Source organism: Varanus komodoensis, unplaced genomic scaffold (assembly GCF_004798865.1).
Source record: "Varanus komodoensis strain SLA01 unplaced genomic scaffold, ASM479886v1 scaffold10, whole genome shotgun sequence".
Taxonomy (NCBI): Eukaryota; Metazoa; Chordata; class Lepidosauria; order Squamata; family Varanidae; genus Varanus; species Varanus komodoensis.
Genome location: NW_025335269.1, coordinates 16,125,155 through 16,145,857, shown reverse-complemented (window position 1 = coordinate 16,145,857; position 20,703 = coordinate 16,125,155). Strand labels below are relative to the sequence as shown.

Genomic DNA, 20,703 nt, shown 5'->3' with positions numbered 1-20,703 from the left:
TACCCTGTATATTTAGTGTTATTCCTGATGAATGCAGTGGGACAACTCAGAAAGTAGACATGAAGAGGTTTGGGCTATAAGAGCTCATTCTTTGAATTAAAAAAAATCCATAGGTTATGCTATATGGTTGCTCTATCATATGGTGGGAAAATAGTGGTATCTCTGATATTTGAGATTTCCTACAAAAATGTGTAGTGTAACTTGACTAGGAAGGCTGGAATGGGGTATGTGACTAGTAGGCCATGGGAAAGAGCATTTGCTTCTGTGTTTCTAGGGCTTTGTGAATAAGAGCATCTGGAAGAAGATCCACAGTGTGTGTAGAAATTTACAAATTTAGTTATTGGGAACTTACCCCAAATAAATACCATGTGATCTGGCCTTCTCTGAATGTTGTAGAGATCAGCCTGGCCAAATTTGTTCTTGACCCAAGTGCAGAGATGGACAAATTCTGGAAGGGTGTGTCTATCTTTTAAGCCTTGAGAAAAGTCTCAAGGTTACAAAGAGGTGGGGAAGGGAAACACTGAAGCTATAACAACCTCTAAAAGCTTTCCAGTGACCAAATAGAAGTAGGCCTCCTCTATCATTTTTCTTATATCAGGGGTGGGTAGAAGGCCGTTCTTCTGTCTGCTCCTGATATTCTTGAGCTTTGGCTGTGCTGGGGAAAGCTTATGGTAGCTGATGTCCAAAGTATCTGGATATCTAACTTCTGCCAACCCTGATCTATATGAATACATGCCTTCATGGGGATTCTGTGGTCTGCCTTATTTTTAGACAATTCAGGCAGTCAATAGCTTGGTGAAGGTATGTGTCCTCTTAAACTAGTGCCTGATACCTGTGGCTTATTTGTTTCTAGCCTAGAAAATGAATGCTTCCCCAGCTTCGGAAAGTGGACCCTATCCCACAAACCACAGACCCTTTTTTTACGCACACCCAACAGCACAGCAACCATTCCATAATCCATGGATCCTTGGCCCTATGTACAATCCATATGGTATCCCTACAGGAGGTAAGACAAAATACAGATAAGCTGAGGGAAATGTATGAAATGAGCTGCTGATGTGTTCTCTAGCATTGGTCTTGCTGTTCAATTTCAGGATGGGATTTCATGTGCAATGTTAGTATTTTCTAACTGGTTATGAGTGCTTTGATTTCAGCACTTGTATAATGGCATTGCCAGATTAAAAGCATTTCCCTCCTAGAATGGATCTTTTTACTTAATAAATATACGGTAGCTGAATGTAAATTGCTGATGCTTTCCATGGCATGGTGATAGTAGCACGAAGTGCTTCATCTGCAGAACTTCCATGTTCTGTATTATCAAGAGGAAATGACCTATTAACCTACCTTTTAAAATGTGCGCTCACTGAACTTAAACGGATCTTATTTGAAGAATGCATAATTATGTCATCTTCAGTGTGATTAGTGGACAACTAGCTTTGCATGGTTATCAGGGAGAGAGCCACTATTAGCAACGCTAGGCTTCCTCTCAGCTAACATGCTTCCTGTGTGATAGAAATCCATAAATCCTCTCTAAACTTCAAAATGGTTGAGTCTCATTCCAAATGTGTCATTGCACTGAGCTTTTGAATATGGCCCTCCATTTTTTTCACATGGTAAAGTCAGGAGCGCCTATAGCAGAGGGAGGCAGTAACGCTGGGCAGCAGGCATCGAAGAGTATCCATGTATGTGAAGCTCTTGTTTCTTTTAGGGGGATGGGGGTGAGGGGAAGATTCTATTTAGTTTTTCCACCACAGGTGTGAAAGTGAGTTAGGCAGGCCTGCACTTAGTATACCCCAACCCTAGCTCTGTAGCTGGTGGAAAAGATGAATCTGTTTTTACTTGTTCATTTCTTACTTGGACCCCATAGTCTCACCATTGTTCTAGCACAGGATCTTCTTGATGCTTGAAGAGCAACTTGAGTTCTAGTGGGTTTTATTTCACAGGGGTATATATACAAATCAATGTGGGGTTTCCTTACTTTGGTTATTGAGCTTTTCTATGCACAGTGTGTAACCCTGATCCCAGTCCCACCCTTTCTTTGTGGCCAAGTACTCAGTGAAGAGATACTGTAAGTGCTGTACTCCGGATTGTCTTACAGTTTCTCCTACTGTGTTTTCTGTATACAGCTGGGATTGAAGTTCCAATACTTTGGTTCTTGAGGGAATGCCAAATGCTATGTCAACAGTAGATGCAAACATCTAACATCCTTAGGGGTGTTATGGAAAGCGTAGACAATTTGTGGCCCTTTAGATGCTTTTGCTTATAGCTTCAATGATCTCTCCCTATTGGTAATGTTGGCTAAGGCTGATGGAGTTGTAGACCAAAGCATCAGATGTGCCAGGAATTGTCTATCCTAGCATTAAAAAATGCCCCAGATTAGCTGTTTTTCTCTGATCAAGAGTAGATGACATATAACTACTTAAGGATCTGAGAAGCTATGGGCTTCTCCGCTATGAACTAATGTATGTTAGAAATTTGTTCTCGTAATATTCTGTTGCAGGAGAAATGTCTATTTCTGTTCTTCTTAGGTTTAAGAAGTGGCAATCCATATTTCCCCTTTTATTCACTTCCTCTCCACGAATACCCTGGATATCTTGTTCAACAGCATCCTATGCATATGAGAGTTAACAGAAGACCTTATTTTAATGGTCATCCATCCTCACCCATGTTTTATCAAGCCACACGGTTCAGGCACTATAGCCCCAGCAAGCGAACAGAGACCAAAGAAACGCAGACTGACCCTAGACAGCCTGAAAGTAAACCAAAAAAATATCAGGATCATGGTTTAGAAACGAAAGGCTGTGTTGCTGGAAATATGGGCTGCGTCCCATCTGGCACTTGTAAAGGAACTGAAAGCTCTTTGGAAAAGCCAGAGAGGGGTGTATCTTCTGCTGTTTCAGAGAGGGACTTTGCCAAGAATGCTTCTAGTGCTGTACAGTTCCGCAGCCTCCCCCCATCTGGCTATGCCTTTGAGAAAGAAGAAGTAAGAATAGAGTATGCTAATGGGGGTACACCTGCCATTCAGCTCTGGAAGTCCTTCAAAGAAACAATCCCTCTATACGATGTGTCAAAAAAGACAGTCCCAGAGAACCTAATGCAGAGAGATATGTTTGCTTTGAGCTCCTGTGAAGGAGTTGTATATGGGCCTGGTGAACAAGGAGAGCTGGTGCCAAGTATTCCTTATTCAGAAGAGCAAGAAGCTCTTGAGGACATGCAGGAGAAGGAGCCTCAAAGTAAAGCAAAGCTGGATTCAGAGAAACAGGGAGGGCCAAGCTACAGAGCAAAGTCTCCTCTAGACGAAGCCAGATCAGTGCACCTGGCTGAACAAACTAGACCTGACCAGCCAGGGGCAAAGCAAAATGCCCTGTTATCCAAAAGACCTTTTGGCTCAAAGAGGTCCAGTGGTTCAAAAGCTCCTCAAGATGTGTCCAACCTTGTTCGGCAAAGGGAATTATTTCCATCTGGCATGGAGATAATGAATGATTCATATTTCTCCCAGACATTGAATGAAAACCTTGATATGACCACTGAAAATTGGACAGCTTCAGAAAAAAGCCTGTGGTGTGATGAGTCTGAGAAATACATACCTTCTGATAGCTGGCTGGCTTGTTTGGATAACGTTGATACTAACTTCAACTACAATGTTTATCTGTCTCAAAGAAAGCGTCCAAGTGTACTAAGTCTTACCTCTGATGAGGAGCCTTCATCCACAGAAGATGTCTCAACTGATGATACACCAGTGTCTTATTTAGCCCCTGACTATGTGCTTCCAAAGGGTGTGTGTACCTTAAAGAAAAGCAATGAAGCAATGAGCAGAGAGAAAATAAAAAGTGGAGGTTCCCTCAATGAAGATGAAGTGGTGGGGAGTGAGCAGGATAAAACTGGCTACATCCGGAATTTAAAGAGCCACTCAAGAGTAAAGGTTAAAGAGGTTTTCACTCGAAGTAGAAAACGGGGCATTCTCCCTAGGTCTTCCAGTAGCAAGCAGCTTTACTCTCTCAAGAAAAAAGCAACAAAGAGTTTGTCTCCATCAGAAGCTGATGAGTCTGAAGAATACTGGGTGCAGGAACCAGAGGAGGAGGAGGAGGAAGAAGAAGAAGATGATGATGATAATGAAGAAAAGGACTACTTGATTCAAGAAGTGACTCCATGTGGAAACTTGAACCCTAGCAAAAGTTTCCCCTTCCAGCAAACTGGCCAGCCAGTGTTTTGGAGAATACCTAAAAATGCTGTATCAGGACATTTCATTAATTGGCCTGTACAAGAGAAAAAGAAAATGTATGGACTAGGTACTAAACTGAAGAAGGAGCAGGAAGAAGAGGAGGATCTCTTTGATGACTACAACTTCTCATTGAAGCGGCCTATAGCCCAACAGCTAGAAATACTTGAGCACCGAAGAAATTCACCAAAGCTTTCTGGTAAGTAAAGGTGGAGAAAACTTCTAAAGCAGCTTTCAATTTAGCACACACAGTGGGCCTTGCTAGTTCAAGTTATGAGAAGGGAGTAAAGGCATTTAGGGTACCCTTTTACCAAATGGGAAAGAGTGAGAACTATTTTTTGAATGAATGTCCATCAGCTTGAATTTTACACTAATGGGCCCTGTCCCTCTTTGTGGGGTGGATCTTGTGTAACTACTCACATAAAAGGCTCACTAAAATCCAGAATGGTACTACACTGAACATATTCTCAAAATCTAATTTGAAAGGGACTCATTTGGTGACTTGCAGTTGGAAGTAGCAAATGTTATAGTCTCAACAAGACTGCAGTTAAATGAGATTGGAGAGGGAATGGTTGAGTGGAGATGGATAGCTCAGATGACCCAGAATACAAGAAAACTGCATTCTAGCCACAAAGTTCAATTCAGCCAGGATTTCTAGGTCAAGCAATCCTGTGAATGACTCTTTGTGGTTGTTTAGGCTGTTGGTATAACAAACATCCAGTACAGATTGGGATTCTCCTTCCTTTATGTCTTGGCCAGGAAGGTTACAAGAGGAAGGGAGAAGATTTGCAGCTGATGAATACTGGGCAAAAAGTGGTGCCAGACCCAAGTTTGCTACCCTGATACATGGTGGCCTCTCGCCCACAATGAAAAGCAGAGAAACAGGTAGAGTTTTATCCATTTACAAAATTAATTTATTCAAAAACTAACATGTATTGCATTTTGGTTTTGTTCTCCTTGCTGCTCTTCAAGGGAGGGATAACATTGGCAAAGCAATGGCTTACATGTACTTAGAGCAGGGCCTGTTAAGGTGATTTCTTATGCTATGTAGTAGCAAACCTGGATTTGGCTGCTTGTATGATGCATATGTGAATGTGTGGGACAGACATCCATGCTTTATTTTGGGCAAACCTTTTGTACGTCATGAGACCAACCTGCATAAAACTTCTTTTAGGGCCACTCCTGCAGATGACTAGCTGCACACTAGTTTGCTAACAAGCTAGCCCAATGCGTAGTACAGTAGGGAATCTGAATGGGAGAAGGTTCTTTCTTTAACCTTAGCTATTCGTTCTATCTATGTTAAACTGGTTTGATAAAACTGGATTTCCTAAATGCAAAAATATTCTTTGTCACTTCAGACAATTTGCATGTAGACTCACCAAAGAAGAAAGGAGCACATAAGCCTCCACATAAACGTAGAGATACCAGACATGATGCAGAAACTGAAGAATGGGAGAAGCCTAGAACGACCCGTCGCAAGGGTAAGTGTATTTATTTAGTGAATTTTCTAGCAGTAGCAAGATAGTGTCTGGCTTCTGAATCTGTGCTCTAAACCATGCTGTATGAAGACTACTGCTGAGCCTCCGGTGTGGATCAGTGTAAGTCCCACAATCTCCAGCTTGCTGATATCTAAGAATAGACAGCAGAACAGGTTCCCAGAGGAAATGACTGCTCAGGAGAACAAGGAAGAAGATAGAAAGATGCTGTTGTGAGTTTGTGTACAGGATGTTTCTGGGGTGATTAAGGGATGGGGAAACTTTGGGTCTAAGGGCCAACTGTGGCTGTACTGGAGTCCCAGTTTGGGCCTCTGGACTTTCCCAGATGGTCCAACCCACTTCCCCTAAGCACTGATGACACGGTCGCTTCCTGGTGTTTGTGCATTTCCCCCCTTTCTTGAAGGTCTGAAGTAAGGCTTCATACTGGCAGTAAATGCTTTAAAGTACACCACGCTGCTGTTTTTTGGCTCTGCCTGCCCCTGGAAAGCATCTCCAGGACAGTGGTTGTGAACCTATGGCATGCCTGCCGCAGTGGGCACGCAGAGCCCTGTGTCGGCACGTGAGCCAAGTTGCCCCGGCATCGCCCCAGCAGCCGAGCATTGGATAACAGCGCACATAGGGGCCATGTGCATGCTCAGAAAGGAGTAGCAGTGCCAGATGATGACATCACAAGCCACGACTCATCCGAGCTTTCACATGGCCGGTCAGTGCACTGCCAATACTGGCTGTGAATTGTTTTTTTCTAAACTAAAACCTCAGTATTCAGGTTTTATTGGAGTGTTGGCACTTTGTGATAAATAAGTGGGTTTTGGGTTGCAGTTTGGGCACTCGGTCTCTCAAAGGTTTGCCATCACTGCCCTAGGATCTCCAAAACTTAATTTGGCCCTCTGACTAAAGAGTTCCCTATCCCTGAACCAAGGGTTTAACTTTGAAGGAACACAAACCCTAGGAAACATAGAAGTGGGCAATGGGTGCATGAATCTAATCTATAATGCTCCTGACCTATCCAAGATTAAATCAAGAGCCCTGGATTATAACTTCTGCCTGAATAGCCAGTGATAAAGTAACCAATCAGAAAGTTTTCAAGTTAATACAGTTTAAACTACTTGGATATTGAGAAGGCCAAAGTTGGTCCTGCTGAGCAAAGGTGGATTGTATAGATCACAGGAGAGACAAGCTACCCAATTCTAGGTGCCGGCTGAGATGGCCCTGTGTGCTCCTGCTTGCAAGTTACTTGTTGGGTTTTGATTAATTTAGTTGAGTATCTGCCCTTTCTTCTGTGTATTAACCCTCTTTGCTGGGCCCTGGCCTCATGTTTGCTCTCATGTTTCCTTAATGTGGGCTCTTACCCTACATCTAGTGGTGGTATGAAGGTTATGGCTGCCAGCTAGGACAGTGCATGTGGATTGCTGGTTATCTGGACTGGGATGCTGGATATCTTTGGATTCTTGGTGTTCGTATACTCAAACTGGCTGTCTGGTTTGGCTCTGCACTGCTGCCCTGCTACAACTTAAGGCCACCCCATATGTTCAGAAATAGCACGTGGCACAGTCTTCCTGAACAACTGAAAAGGATACAAGTGGGGCCCATATATCTGGATATTCCATGGTGGGGGAAAAAAGTGAGGAAAATCCTAGGATGATATTCTTCCTGATATTCTAGCTCTCCATAGGGAGGGAGAAGAAGTTCAGATGCTGCTCCACTGTATAAACTTTTCCTGACGAATTTGTATAACCTTACAGCAGAAGTTCTGTTCCACATCTGTTTAGCTTGAGGTATGCCTTGATAGTAAACAGGATTGTAGTGTCAGAGAAAGCAGCTCAGCTCTTTAGAAGAGATTGTAAGGACTGCTGCAAGTTGGCTGCCAGTTTCCTCAAATGGGTGTTGCATTCTCAACAGCCCTGCATAAATGGCCCATTCTTACAGTTCAAATGTTTTACAACTGACCCACAAATAGCAACTTTAGGGTTGAGCATCCTCAAGCCTTGGGGCAAATCCATCATTCTGGGGGTTCCAGTCTTTTCTCTGAGGTTCCCCAGATGCACTCATCCCTTTCCCTCGGCCACCAATTGGCATTTCTCTATCTTTTGAACACTCTTCCTCCATTCTGAAAGGTTAAAATTCCTCTCCTAAGGTAGTTAATGGTAGTAAAAGCTTTAAGTTACATAGACCTGACAACAGGGCCTTCTCAGTGGTTCAACCTTATCTTTGGAATTGGATCCCCAGAGTGGTTCTCCTGGCACCCTCATTACTATTTTTCTGGTGCCAGGTGAAAATAGTTTTATTTTCCAGGCATTTCAATAGTTGATTGATCGAATTATAATAAATTAAGTTGGTTTTATGGAAATTTTTTAGCAAGTTTTATTGCACTATCCTGACTCAGAGTAACTTTTATGGTACTGTGTCACAGTTGTAGTTGTATTATTTTAATAGATTTTAGAATGTTAAGTATTTGTATAATTTATCTAACTTGTTGTTGTACACTGCCCAGGGAGTTCTGTATAATACTAGTGGGTGCTGTTTATACATTTGATAAGTAAATAGACAGGGAGGGGTGGTGCTATATTTTGGCTTCAGTTTTGCCTTCTGCCACTGGAATGTGGCCCAAGAGCTTCTCTGGAATTTGGCCTTCAGCCCAAAGAGGTTTGCCACCCCTGCTTTTAGCAGGTCAGTATCCGATACGGTGCTTCTGTTCTTTTGTTTATATGCTCTTTTTAACTTTGTTAACTGCCCAGAGAGCCTTTTGGTTATTGGGCAATATAAAAATGAAATGAATACCTGTCAAAATATGATTAGATAAATACCAAAATCTGAGAGTCAGTTGCTAGTGGGCAAATTTATAGTCTTTTTGGAAAACAAAGTCTAACCTTCTACAATATTTTTGTACAGGGCGTGAAACAAAGCGATCTCTCTATAAAAGAAGATAATCGGAAATGGGAAAGTACAAACATTTGCCAGTATCATTCAGATGAATCATAAACATGTTGGGGGTTGGGGGGGAACAGGGTAAGTAGCTGAGCAGATTAAAAGTACACTAAAGATTCTGAGTACACATTGAAGAATATAAAATGTGAACTGGAACTGGACACCAAAATGAGGACACTTGGTATTGTAAATAACACAATCAAAATGTAAAAACAAATAAAAGTTAAAATTGCACCAGTGCGATGTCTTGTGAATAGTCTGTGATACTGCAGATATGAGTACTTTAAGCAATGTGAGAAACTTGAAATAAGGAATGCATCTGTCACAAGAAACTAAATTAAAATGTAGGATTGAGAAGTTTGAGGAAAGCACTCCATGCTTCCATCAGCAGGGAGATATCCAGCATCAGCAGAATAATATGAGTCTTGCTACAAATTTAAGGTCAGAAATCTAGAAGTTTAAGAGGAACAAGAACTGGGAGATTAGACCATGTAGACTGCATACATGTTCATGGTGACATGTGGTTTGAAAAAAATTTTGATGCTGTTTGGTCCAGAGATGCTAGCTAGCACTGTTAGTGGAAGGTAGTACCCTATTAACTGACCAGCTCAGCAGCACAATTTGCTCTTTGGATGGGCAGATTGATTAAAAAAAAATCTTAGTGTCCCTGCCTGGTTCTACAAAGCAGTAACTGCCAAAGGCACAGACATGCTTACAGCCTCCCAGAACAGCCCATTTTGACTGGTGGGAGAGGGGTAAAAGTGTATATGAAGCCCAGAGGATTTTGAAGGGTTTTATTGCTGCAATTTAAATAGCTGTATGGACTGCTTCAACTGAGTAAAAACTTCAAGCAGCTGCTGCTGCACCATTACTTCCCCTCTAGGGCTGTATAAAGTTGTGGCCCAAAACTCTTGCTCCCTTTTATCCCTTTGCATGTCTGTCAAATTCAACACAGATGGATGAACAATTCTTTTATTGAACAAACCAGCTGCACCCTGTTAACTCTTCTGTAGCTCTTTTAAAGTCTTTTTTAAACAACAGAAAAGAATCCAAACTTGCCGCCTGTCAGCACTGCATAACAATTCAGTCATTTATAACAACTGCACTCCATAACCCAAAGTAACACACCTTACAGAGAATACTGTTTACTTTCTCAACCACTTTTCTAGACCTGCTTCCAAGATGGATTTCAATACTAGTGGGTTCAATAGGGCAACAGAAATATTTTAAGTGCTTTCAAAAATGGGAAAAAAAAAGGATTCACAGATTACCAAGCTGAAATCAATGTTTCTCTTTCTGGCATAATTCATATTGTATGCCTTAGTCGTGATAAAGCAAACCACTTTGAAAGCAGATACGGATTTACATCATGTTGCCATATTAAAAGATAAGGCCTGTCATGGCTACACAAAGCATTCAGGTATGGAATTACTGAAAGAACCATCTATCAGTAATTCACATGACATGGAGAGATTCAAGTGAGACCTGCACATCTTATGATGCAACAAGCTGAACACAAGCCTGATATTCTTGCCTGGCAGCTCCTTCAGTTACGCTTCCCAGCAGAGAGTACAAATGGGAGGATTTTTTGAGCTTCTTGCAGTCTGCCATATATTGCTAGTGTCCTATGTTTGGCCTGCAGAGTCAAAGGTCATGCAGATTGGCTTTATATTAAAGAACTCCTGTATCATGAAAGTTCTACAGGAGCCATAAAGTGTTTTCTTGAGGATAGCAGACACACCGCTGTTTCTGTGAGAATATGATCTGTTTTGAATCACACTGTTCTGTACAAATCCACTTTTCAAAACAAAAGTTAAGCTACAGGTAGTTACAGTGAAATCTGCACCAAGTCTCTTGGTTGTTCTCAGTTTTTCTACTGTTTGCCTCAGTCTGGCTGACCAGCACTGTTATTTGTTAAGTTTCACCAATGGATGAGCCTCGGCCATCTAGAGCACTGCAGACACTTTGTTTGTGTGAACCTAAAGGACTACTGTATATTCTCCTAGGCTGTGACCAAGAGGTATTTCTGAACACCTTTGCAGTTACTTTGCAAGCTGCCCTACTGGTGACCTTCCCCTTTCCACAAACCCCAAGGTTAAAAAAGAAGCCGCAAGAAATGGTACTCGCATTGCTAAAATGAAAAGGGAACTTGCATGCATATCCTACAGGCACTTTCTCTTAGTGCCAGCTTTTGCACCAAACAACCAAAGGGTTGGATTGGGCTTTGTTTTGGTTTTTCACACTTAAAGTATAAAAAAGCAATGTAGAGATAGGATGGGAAGGTTTCCTGATGAGGCAACTCACAAAATAATGTCAACAAAGCACATGAACAGTCCATGGATTGTGCTCTGAAACAATTCCAAATGCTTTGGGAAAGATTCTTTGAATGCTTCGCAACACAACACTGAGGCAGCATCTTCTCAATCTGAGTCGGATGACTTTGTTTTAGAAGATTTGTGCTTTCTCTTTTTCTTCTTCTTCTTTTCTTTCTTCTTTCTCTTTTTCTTGTGTTTTTCCGAAGTACTGGAACTGTCTTCCTCTGAAGTCGAGTCCTCCAGCAGCTGCTTCAGCTGTCGTATCCTAAATAAATACATAAATTGCCAAGGCAAGGTGGAATTCTCCTTTTGGCTGAGGTGGGCAAGCTGCTTGTTTCAGTTTAACTTGGCTATCAGACTTGAAACGAAATGTGACAACTACATTATGGCATGGAATGGTGGAGTTGTTTTCTCTCAAAATGCCACTGCCTTTTGAAACTATCACTTGTAGGGATCAATTACTGGAAGATGTTGCAATGAGCACTTAAGTGCAAACTGTGGGAAGGGATGGATAGCTATAGAGCACAGTGAACTTCTCACCACCTCTTTGAGATAAGGCTTTTTTGCTAGAGTCAACCAGCACAGCTGGGCTGTCTGCCATCCTCTGTCCCTGCTCTGCCAGGAAGAGCGACTAGCTTGTGTACAGTGGCAGCCTCTGAAACAGAGGAAGAGAGGAATTGTATCCTTTCTCTGGAAAGGGCTGCTGTTTAGTCCTTCGGTTGTAAACTGCCCAGAAAACTCCTGCTAATGGGCTTTACAGAAATTACATAATTATAATAATAAAGAATACTTGGGCTTTCTGCTGGGAATGTAAGCATGCAAGATGTCCAAGTATCTAGTGCCCTGGAACAACATCTGACACATCAGGAAACCCTGTGGCTAAAGGGACATTTTGCTTCTTCCTACGTAGTCAGTAAACTGTGCACCTTCTTTAACATAGTTGGTTTTGTTCCTAAGTATCCTCGAACTGAAAATGAGGTGCTACAGTTGGAGCTGGATCGTGGTGTTAAATCACATTGTCATTATGTGGAAGGTGAGAAACATGGAATGCGCTCTCCAGAGAGGTTCGCCTGGCGCCAACTTGATACTCTTTTTGGCGCCAGGTAAAGACCTTTTTATTCAGCCATCTTTTTAATAATTATGGTTTTTAAATGTTTTAAGACCTGACCACAGTTGCAGTCTCTTTTCTTTTTTCTTCCTTCCTTCCTTTTCTTTAGTTTTATGAAAGTGTTTGTTTTATTCCATTATTATATTCTATTTTAATCACTGTAAGCCGTCCTGAGCTGTTCATCGGAAAGGACAGGATAAAAATGTTTTAAATAAATAAATAAATTTAAAAAGCACATCATGGACATCACATCATGGTGAACTGTGTTTCAAGACCTTCCCTAGTTCAAATAACCTCCTGCTGCCTCTCAGCCTGAACCGCCCCCTAATCTGGGGATAAAACTCATAGCCTCCCTTTTTAAGTAAATAAAAAAATCATTGTTAAGGATGAGGATCGGATCCAGAGTTGACCTTCTGCAAAAGAAAGGATTTCTCTGCCTTATTTTGGGGGAATTGCACTCCCAACCACATCTCCCCATTCAGCTGGGTCTCCAGACTCCCTTTGCAGCATTTTCTGGAGGCTGGAGGGGCTGCAGTGGGAAGGAGGTGGCAAGGTAATCCTCTTATGCCAGTGCAGTTGATTCAGATTAAATCTGGATTCATCCCCATACATGAAGTGCTTTGAACAGTAAGTGCTATTTTTGCTGTTATTAATGGTTATGACTAAGAATGGATGATAATGGACCAGGTTTCAAACAGAACCAGACTTACCGCATTTCCTTCTCATGGCGCTTGTTTTCCCTTATAATATCATACATGGGGTCTTCATGTGCCTTGAAAACATGAACAACAGGGCAGATTCTTACATCCTTTTCATTTTAAACAATCCCTGCCATCAAAGAGTACATTTCCCAGGGACACAAGCAAAGATCTTGTCATCCTATCTTACTACTACTGCATTGCATTCGTACCCCATCTTTCTTCCTCTTCCAAGAAACCCAAGGTGGCTTAGAAGGAGTTTTGTCTCTCCATTTTATCCTCACAACCACCACCCTGTGAGGTAGGCTTGGCTGAGAATATGTGATTAGCCCACAGTAACCCAGTTGAGCTTCATGGACTAGAACCTGGAGCTCCCAGATTCCCAGTCCAATATGCCCACCACTACACCACACTGACTGTGAACACTAATGATACATAAATGTTAGTGATGGGTTTAAACCCCATAAAAATTGTTCTCCTTTTATTGATGGAGCCAGAATCAAAGATCAGCCACATGTAGGCTGGCAGGGAAGCAACTGAACATGTGCAGAATTTTCAGATGTTAGTTTTTCACAAGAATCTAAGCCCCTGTGCTTGAAATAAATGAACCCTAAAGCATAACACTGATTGGGGCGTTATGTGGTCACTCAAATTCATAATGCTTACCTGCATTTGTCAGTTTTTAGAAAGATAAATGCATTATGACAATAGATTAGCACATAGCTGATGTTTAGTTGGCCAGAATCACTTACCACAGAATGTCTATTGCTGATGCTTACATGAGCTCAAAATGCCTAATTAGCAGGTGTTTATTACTAAGTTACACAAGGTTTAACTTATTACCTACCTGGTCACCCTTGATGAGCATGAATTGCCCTTGTCAATGAGGTATGGAAGATGTTCAAAAATTGGTTTTCTTCCATTTTAGGCTGCAGGTAACTAATATAAATATGGGCAATTGTGGTTTGAACTGGACAGACTGAGGGTATACTGGGGCAGTCCTGAGGATGGGGGCTATCTGCTGAGGGAAAACGAGGGTGGGGAAACAATTGCCCAACCCACCAGCAGATTCTCCCCTGTATGTGCCTCTACTCAGGTCCACAACAGCAGTGGCTGGATGTTACCAGGTAGCCTTGTACCATGTACTTTTGCCTTCAGGTTGAAGAAGTAAAAACATCAGATGGAATAGTTTAGTAGAATTTCTAGAACAATCCTTCAGAATTAATGCTGCAATATTTTACTTACTACTCTGAACTGTTCCAATTTCTGATTGCCTTTAATGAAGAATGGACATTCTTTATCCCCTGTTCGGTGTCCATAGCGTTTACATCTCCAGCCTGAAAAAGAAAATAAGACAAAGTCCTCTTTAGAACTTTGAAGTACAGTTTTACACCAGAAAAGAAAGGGAAAAAGTTGGTTATCTTATTTTAAAACAGCACTGTACTTTAAATATGAGGAACAGAGCTATTTGTTGTTTGTCTGAGGGGACCAAAGACCTTCCTACTTTCACCCCTCTGAGAGAAGGAAGGCCAAACCTGGGGACAGGCAGGACAAGACCTCCAGTTCCTTCCTTAGCTCTTAGACCAGGGTGGAAAAAGTGTGTCCCGCCAGATGTTGGACTGCAACTCCCACCATTTCTTACCATGTTGGATGGGGCTGATGGGAGTTGGGAGTCCAAGGCTATCTGGACTCAGGTCCCCATTCCTATGTTAAACCATCAGGAGAAGCAGAATGACTATACATTTCTGTGCCTGCTTACTCAGATGTAAATCCCACTGGGATCAGTGGAACTGACTCCCAAGTAAGTAGGTATACATAGGACTGCAGCCTCAGAGTGCAATTCTTAACATGCCTACTCAGAGGTAAGTCCCACTGAGTTCAGTTGGGCTTGTTCCCAGCTAAGTAGATACAGATGTGCAAACTAAATCATACTAACATAGAGAACCTCATTTAATGTGATTCATTTGTACAGGTGACAGAATTTAGCCTTCCCGGCCCAAAATGTTGACTTGGCACATGATAGGAGGTGAGAAGAACATGGCAGCCAGGATCTTCTCTCAAACCTGCTGGGTTGGGAAGAGTGTAAGGAACATTCCCATGCAAGTTTAGACAAAAAGCATTCCTAAGACTTGCAGCATGCTGGAAGCTGTAGGCCTTTTATCTATTTAAATGTGCATAGCACTGCACCTTAAAGAAACATAAGGTGCAATCCTATGCATGATTAGACAGAAGTAAGTCCTATGACTCCTAGCATTTCCCTGCAAGCTGTATTAAGAGTGCACAGCGTTCACCTTCATTCATTCACTTGCTTTAGAAAATCCAGGGCCCCCAAAGGGGTTTATATAATAAGAAACAAATAAAACACACACGGATAACATTAAAACCAAGGTGTTAGACTAAAAAGGAGCAAGAGTGAAAACTTCCAATCACACATTAAAAGGCAAAAGTAATGAAAATGTTCTTGCTGCCCACCGAGTGCCATCAGAAATGGGGCCTCTCACCTCCATTGGCAGGGAATATCAGAATTGAGATGCTGCCACCAAAAAGACCCTGTTCACATTTTTACCAGCTCAATCTCTTTTGGTGGTGGAACATATAACAGACACCTAAACATTCACCTCACTTACACTGCATCACCTTGACCTCTTTTCCTAATGGCATCCAGAGCCCTTTCGTTGGAGCATGTGCTAAGAATTCTCGTGCATTTTCATTGCCAGGTACATCAGGAATGCAGTCCTCTGGTTTAGTTTCATCTTCCTGCGTAAGGAAAAATAAGTGGTAGGCAAGATACTACTCTCTGGAAGAAACTTAGTGGATGCATATCAGCTAAAACTCTGACCTAGAGGCAAATGTTAACCATGCGCTAGCCTCAAATACACTCACTTCAGGGGACCTGTAGTCACACAGGGGACTTGTTTATAGTAGAAGTACCTTTAAAACATTATTTTAACAAGAAAATGTCAAACATACCTTAATTAGCCCCGGAGGAAGCTTCTCATAGCTGAAAAATACATCAAATATATAGCTTTGGTAACTTTTTTTAGTTTTAAGCAAGGCAGAATATTAAGTTGACATAAAATGGGAAACTCCCACTCACAAAAGTGTACCACTCAGATAATTTCATTCTCTCCCACCCCCACACAGCAAGCATATTGAGAAAATGATCCTGTTAATATGGCTTTTGAATGAGCCAAAGAAGGTGCTTTCTGGCAAGTCACAACCTAAACTTGATTTGGGCTGAAAATGATGGCTTTAACATACTATTTCCCAGAGATGCTGTATTTGATGGAAAATGTAAAGTTTCTCTTCTTAAAATGGCTCACTAAGTGACTCTGGGCCAGTCACAGACTCTCAGCCCAATCTACCTTACGGGGTTGTTATTGTGAGAATAAGATTGAGAGGAGGAGGAGAATTACATAAGCTACCCTGAGTTCCAAGAAAGGAAAAAAGGTGGGGTATAAATAATAATCTAATTTTAACTTGGATTCCTGCACTGAGCAGGGGTTGGACCCAATGGCCCTCTGGCCCCTTCCAATTCTACTATTCTATGATTCTGTGACAATGAGTAAATAATATAATAAAAAGAGTACCATTGTTTATTTTCTCTACTTTGTCATTACAGATAAATGTCACAGGCTTTTCTTACTGCCAGGACTGCACTATCAACCTCAGAAGCTGCCCTATACCAGCTCAGACCATCAGCACCTCTCTTGCTGACCCTGACTGGCAGCACCTCTTCAGAATTTCAGGCACAAGTTTTTCCAGCCCTACCTGGAGATGCTGGGATTGAACCTGGGACCTTTGGCATGCAAAGCACGGGCTTTACCACTGTGCTACAACCACTCCCTAAACTTGGAAGGTTGCCTGTCCCTTAAAAAAACCCTCTGCCATCAATCTGACACACAGAGAGACCTGCACACACACATGTGTGCGTGTGGCAGTTTTTGGCAGGCTTGCCAAGGCTGTGCCATTTTGCAGATTGGAACATGAGGGTAATTAGCCAGGACAATCATTGGGGTCTACAGAGTCCTCAAGGATGGAGACGGCACTATAAAGAGCAAAGGCAGAGCCTGGCTATATCAGACCAAAGGCCTCTGTGGTCCAGCATTCTGTTTCCACAGTGCCCAACTCAGGTGTCTATGGGAAGCCCCCCAGCAGGACTCAAGTATAATTGAACCCCATGTTTGTTATCTCGCAGCTGCTGGTACAGAGAGGCCTTCTGCTTCTGACAATGGAGTTAGGATTTTGTCTAGTAGCCAGTGTCCATGAATTCTTCTAGTCCACTTCAAAAGCGGTCCAGGTTGGTGGGCATCACTACCTCTTCAAGGAGCAAACCCCAGTTTAACTACATGTTAATGTGAAGAAGTACTTCATGTTGGCAGTCCTGCATTTCCCTTGATAAGTAGCCATCCCTCATCACAAGCACTAAGACCGGGTGACAGAGCTACAACAAATGCAGGCATAGTTAACTTCCATTGATCACTTATGACAACAACAAAATAAGGACCAATCAGCTACAAAATCGTGACCTGCAAGTGCCATAGCAGGCTCCCACCAATGCTCAGAGTGCTTTCAGACATCCAGGAAGCCTTGACTTTTTTTTCCTGTATGCAAACTTCTAATACTTCTAATAATAGTTAATTAATCATCAGAATGGCGGCCAGTGACAAGTGGGGTCCCCCAGGCTCTGTTCTGGGGCTGATCCTGTTCAATCTTTTCATCAATGACATGGAAGAAGGGTTGAGCAGTCTGCTGATCAAATTCACAGATGATACTAAAACAGGGGCAGTGGCCACAATTGAGGAGCAGGTACTCCAGATCCAAAAGGATCTGGATAGACTATGGAAGTGGGCAGGAGACAACAGGATGGCATTCAACGTAGATAAGTGCAAAGTCTTGCACTTGGGGCATTGGAATGTGTATCTTAAGTACAGGTTAGAGGACAAGTGGCTGGAGAGCAACACTTATGAAACAGATCTTGGGATACTGTTTGACTGCAGGCTAAACATGAGTGTCAGCACATGACATAGTGGTCAAGAGGGCAAACACCACCCTTGGTTGCATAGCTAGAAGCATGGCTTCTAGATCGAGAGAGGTATTACTACCACTCTATTTGACTCTGGTACACCTGGAACTGGATTACTATGTTCAGTTCTGGGTCCCTCGTTACAGGAAGGATATAGCCAGGTTAGAGTCAGTGCAGCGTAGGGCCACAAGGATGGTGGCTGAGTTGCAGGGAAAGTCGTATGAGGCGAGACAGAGGGAACTGGGTTTTTTCAGCCTGGAAAGGAGGAGACTCCGAGGGGATCTGTTGGTGACATATAGGTATGTGTGGTTGTGTCACATGGAGGTGGGTAGAGACCTGTTCTCCCCTGCAGTGGAGGGTAGGACATGCTCCAACAAAGTTCAGGGAATCAAGGTTCAATCTGGATGCCAGGAAGTACTTCCTGACAGTTAGGACCCCGACAGTATGGAATGGGCTTCCACGGGAGGTGGTTGAGGCCCCATTGATGAGGGTGTTTAAGGATAGGCTAGACATGCACATGGTAGGCATGTCGTGAGTGGAGTCGACTAGAGTCAGACTTGATGGCCATTCTGACTCGCTCTGTTTCTATGTTACTAATAATAATATTTCTGTACTACATGGTACCAGCAATGAGCAGGCACAGTCACCATAGTGCATAGTGTAGAGTCATAGAGGCAGGCATGACTAAGGTGCATGGAGAGAGTGAATGGAGAGATTTTTTTCCCCCTCTTCCTATCATGCTGGAACCCAGGGTCACTTCAGGAAGCTGGATGATGAGACAAAAGGAGAAACTTTTTCACATGGCACATAACTAAATGATGGAATCTGCATTATTAAGACAGTGTTAATGAAGGCTCAGGCACATTGATAGAGAATAAGGCTCCCAATGGCTACTGATCATCATGGCTAGATATATGCTGCCTCCAGGCTCAAAGGGGACCTGATTTGCTAGGAAACACTGTTGAGAAGATGATAAAGCACTCCTGCCCTGCTCCCCAAAGGCATTTGCTTGGCCAGTGTGTGAACCTAATGCTGACCTAGATAGACCTTTGGTCTGATCCAGAAGGGTCTCTTCATGCTCCTTCACATATTCTAATGGTGGGATTTGTTCACATCCGTTCAGGGTCTGGCTATCATAGTTGCGAACAAGAAATATTTTTCTGGGGTATCATTGACTGTTTCCTAGGGAATTCCTTGTTATTTCTTATGCTCTGCAGCACGACGTGTCCTGCATGTGCCACTTGCCGATGACCCTGTGACAGCCTTTCTGTGACCCTGTGTTTGTGGCACAGGGTGGCTGATTAGGAAAGACGTGCTGGGAGAGGGGTGATGATGGATGGTCTCACCTTCATATCAGGGTTCTGGTTTTCCTTCTTGCCCCATAATCCTATGATGTCTAGCAATAAATTGCCTCACAAATGCATATCCCAGATCTGGGGTGGTGGTGGGGGAGCCAAAGCTGATGTGCTGGCAAATCATGCAGGATCCAGGTTAAAATCCTGACTAGGCAACAATAAAGCTGACAGGATAAGTCTGGGCCGGTCGTTTTCTCTCAGTCGGGCCTGCCTCGCAGGGCTGTTGTGAGGGTAACTAACCGGAAAAAATAGGTACCCCTCAGTTTCTCAGAGATAAAGAAAGGGAAGGCGAGTGCAGCCTTACAAGGACTCCAGATGCTGGATCTGTTGCAGCTGCTGCGCTTCGCGTTTCCTCCTCTTCTGCTCCTTCCGCTCGTGCCCTTTGCTGCCGCTGCTGGAGCTCCTGCCTGCCTGGGACTCGTCGTGGCTCTGGTGCCGCTTGCGGCTGCTGCTGCTCCGGGCCTCCTCGTGTCTGCTGCCCTGTGACATGGTGGGCAAGTGTGGGCTGCCCAAGGAAGGTGGTGCGCCCGGCCAGCCAGCAGGGATCAGCCCACCAAGCCGAGCTCAGCCCAGCCCGCGATGCCTCTCGCTGTCAACTTCCAGGCGGAGCTGAAGCAGGCACTTCCTCCGGGCGACCGGGCCTGCCTCCGTCGAGGCAGCGCCCCCTCTTTCGTTTCCTCCAACTCGGCTGGATGGAGAAGGGGTCTCCTTCCGGGAGCCGCAGGAAAAGCCCAAGAGGGGTGCAAATTCATCTGGACTAGAGAGGCGCTTCCAACTGAATTAGGGCGGGGTTGTGCTGTGAATCAGTTATTCCTTTGAGGCGAAGGTTTGTGCGCAAGCGGCGTGAATCTGCATGTTCAGTGGTGACTTTTTCTGGCAGGCTAAGCTTGGCATTTCGGGGGATGACCTTTGGAGCCGTGCTGAAACTCCGTAGCCATGCAAGTCCCATTGCAGAAATGCAGCGGGGGCGTTTTAGAGCCCGGACTGAATGATCTTACGGGATCCCTTTTTAGTGTATTACTTTCGTTTCGGAGCAGAGCGTGTGGCTCTCTCCACCCGCCGCTCCACTTGTACACTTGGACATTTCTGATAACGGGGTGGGGTGGGGTCTCTTGGCCAGTTCTGAGCAAAGAAAGAAAAAAAAGAAATGTGCTGAACATTTGCACGTTTGAATTTTAAACTTAGCTCAATCGAAGCATCATGATTAGAAGGAAATGGTTTTCTTTTGCTACTGTGATGCTAAACACATTTCTGTCAATAAGCACCATTTGCTACAGAAAAAGATGGTATCTTTTAGAAGTTAAAAAAGCTTTGTGCATGTTATGTGCATGTCCACTTGGCCAGGAAAGGGTTCTGTGGCGAAGTTGGCCAGCCTCTGGTGTGCTCTCCCATGTGGACATCCACCCAAGTGCTGATGTGCCCATCACATCATCTGCCATTATATGAATGGTCATTTGTGGCCTTCACTAGGCTGCAGGACCTTGGTATACAGGCCAGCCCATAGCTTCCCTGCTGGCACTCTTGGTTTATTTCCCAGGGAACATGTGAAGGATTTGGAAGA

General features: G+C 43.4%; 2 protein-coding genes across 2 annotated transcripts; one reads left to right on the top strand and one right to left on the bottom strand.

Moving 5' to 3' along the window:
• Positions 1-861: 861 nt before the first annotated feature.
• On the top strand, positions 862-10,122 carry LOC123017646. Its single transcript, XM_044419133.1, has 4 exons — positions 862-1,006; positions 2,529-4,418; positions 5,578-5,700; positions 9,965-10,122. Exons 1-4 carry the CDS (start codon positions 862-864, stop codon positions 10,120-10,122), a joined length of 2,316 nt encoding a protein of 771 aa, XP_044275068.1.
• On the bottom strand, positions 9,597-20,083 carry RP9 (RP9 pre-mRNA splicing factor). Its single transcript, XM_044454742.1, has 6 exons — positions 19,447-20,083; positions 15,732-15,762; positions 15,389-15,518; positions 14,007-14,098; positions 12,774-12,835; positions 9,597-11,220 (listed from the first exon to the last, which is right to left on the bottom strand). Exons 1-6 carry the CDS (start codon positions 19,629-19,631, stop codon positions 11,061-11,063), a joined length of 660 nt encoding a protein of 219 aa, XP_044310677.1. The 5' UTR covers positions 19,632-20,083; the 3' UTR covers positions 9,597-11,060.
• Between the last annotated feature and the right edge of the window lie 620 nt (positions 20,084-20,703).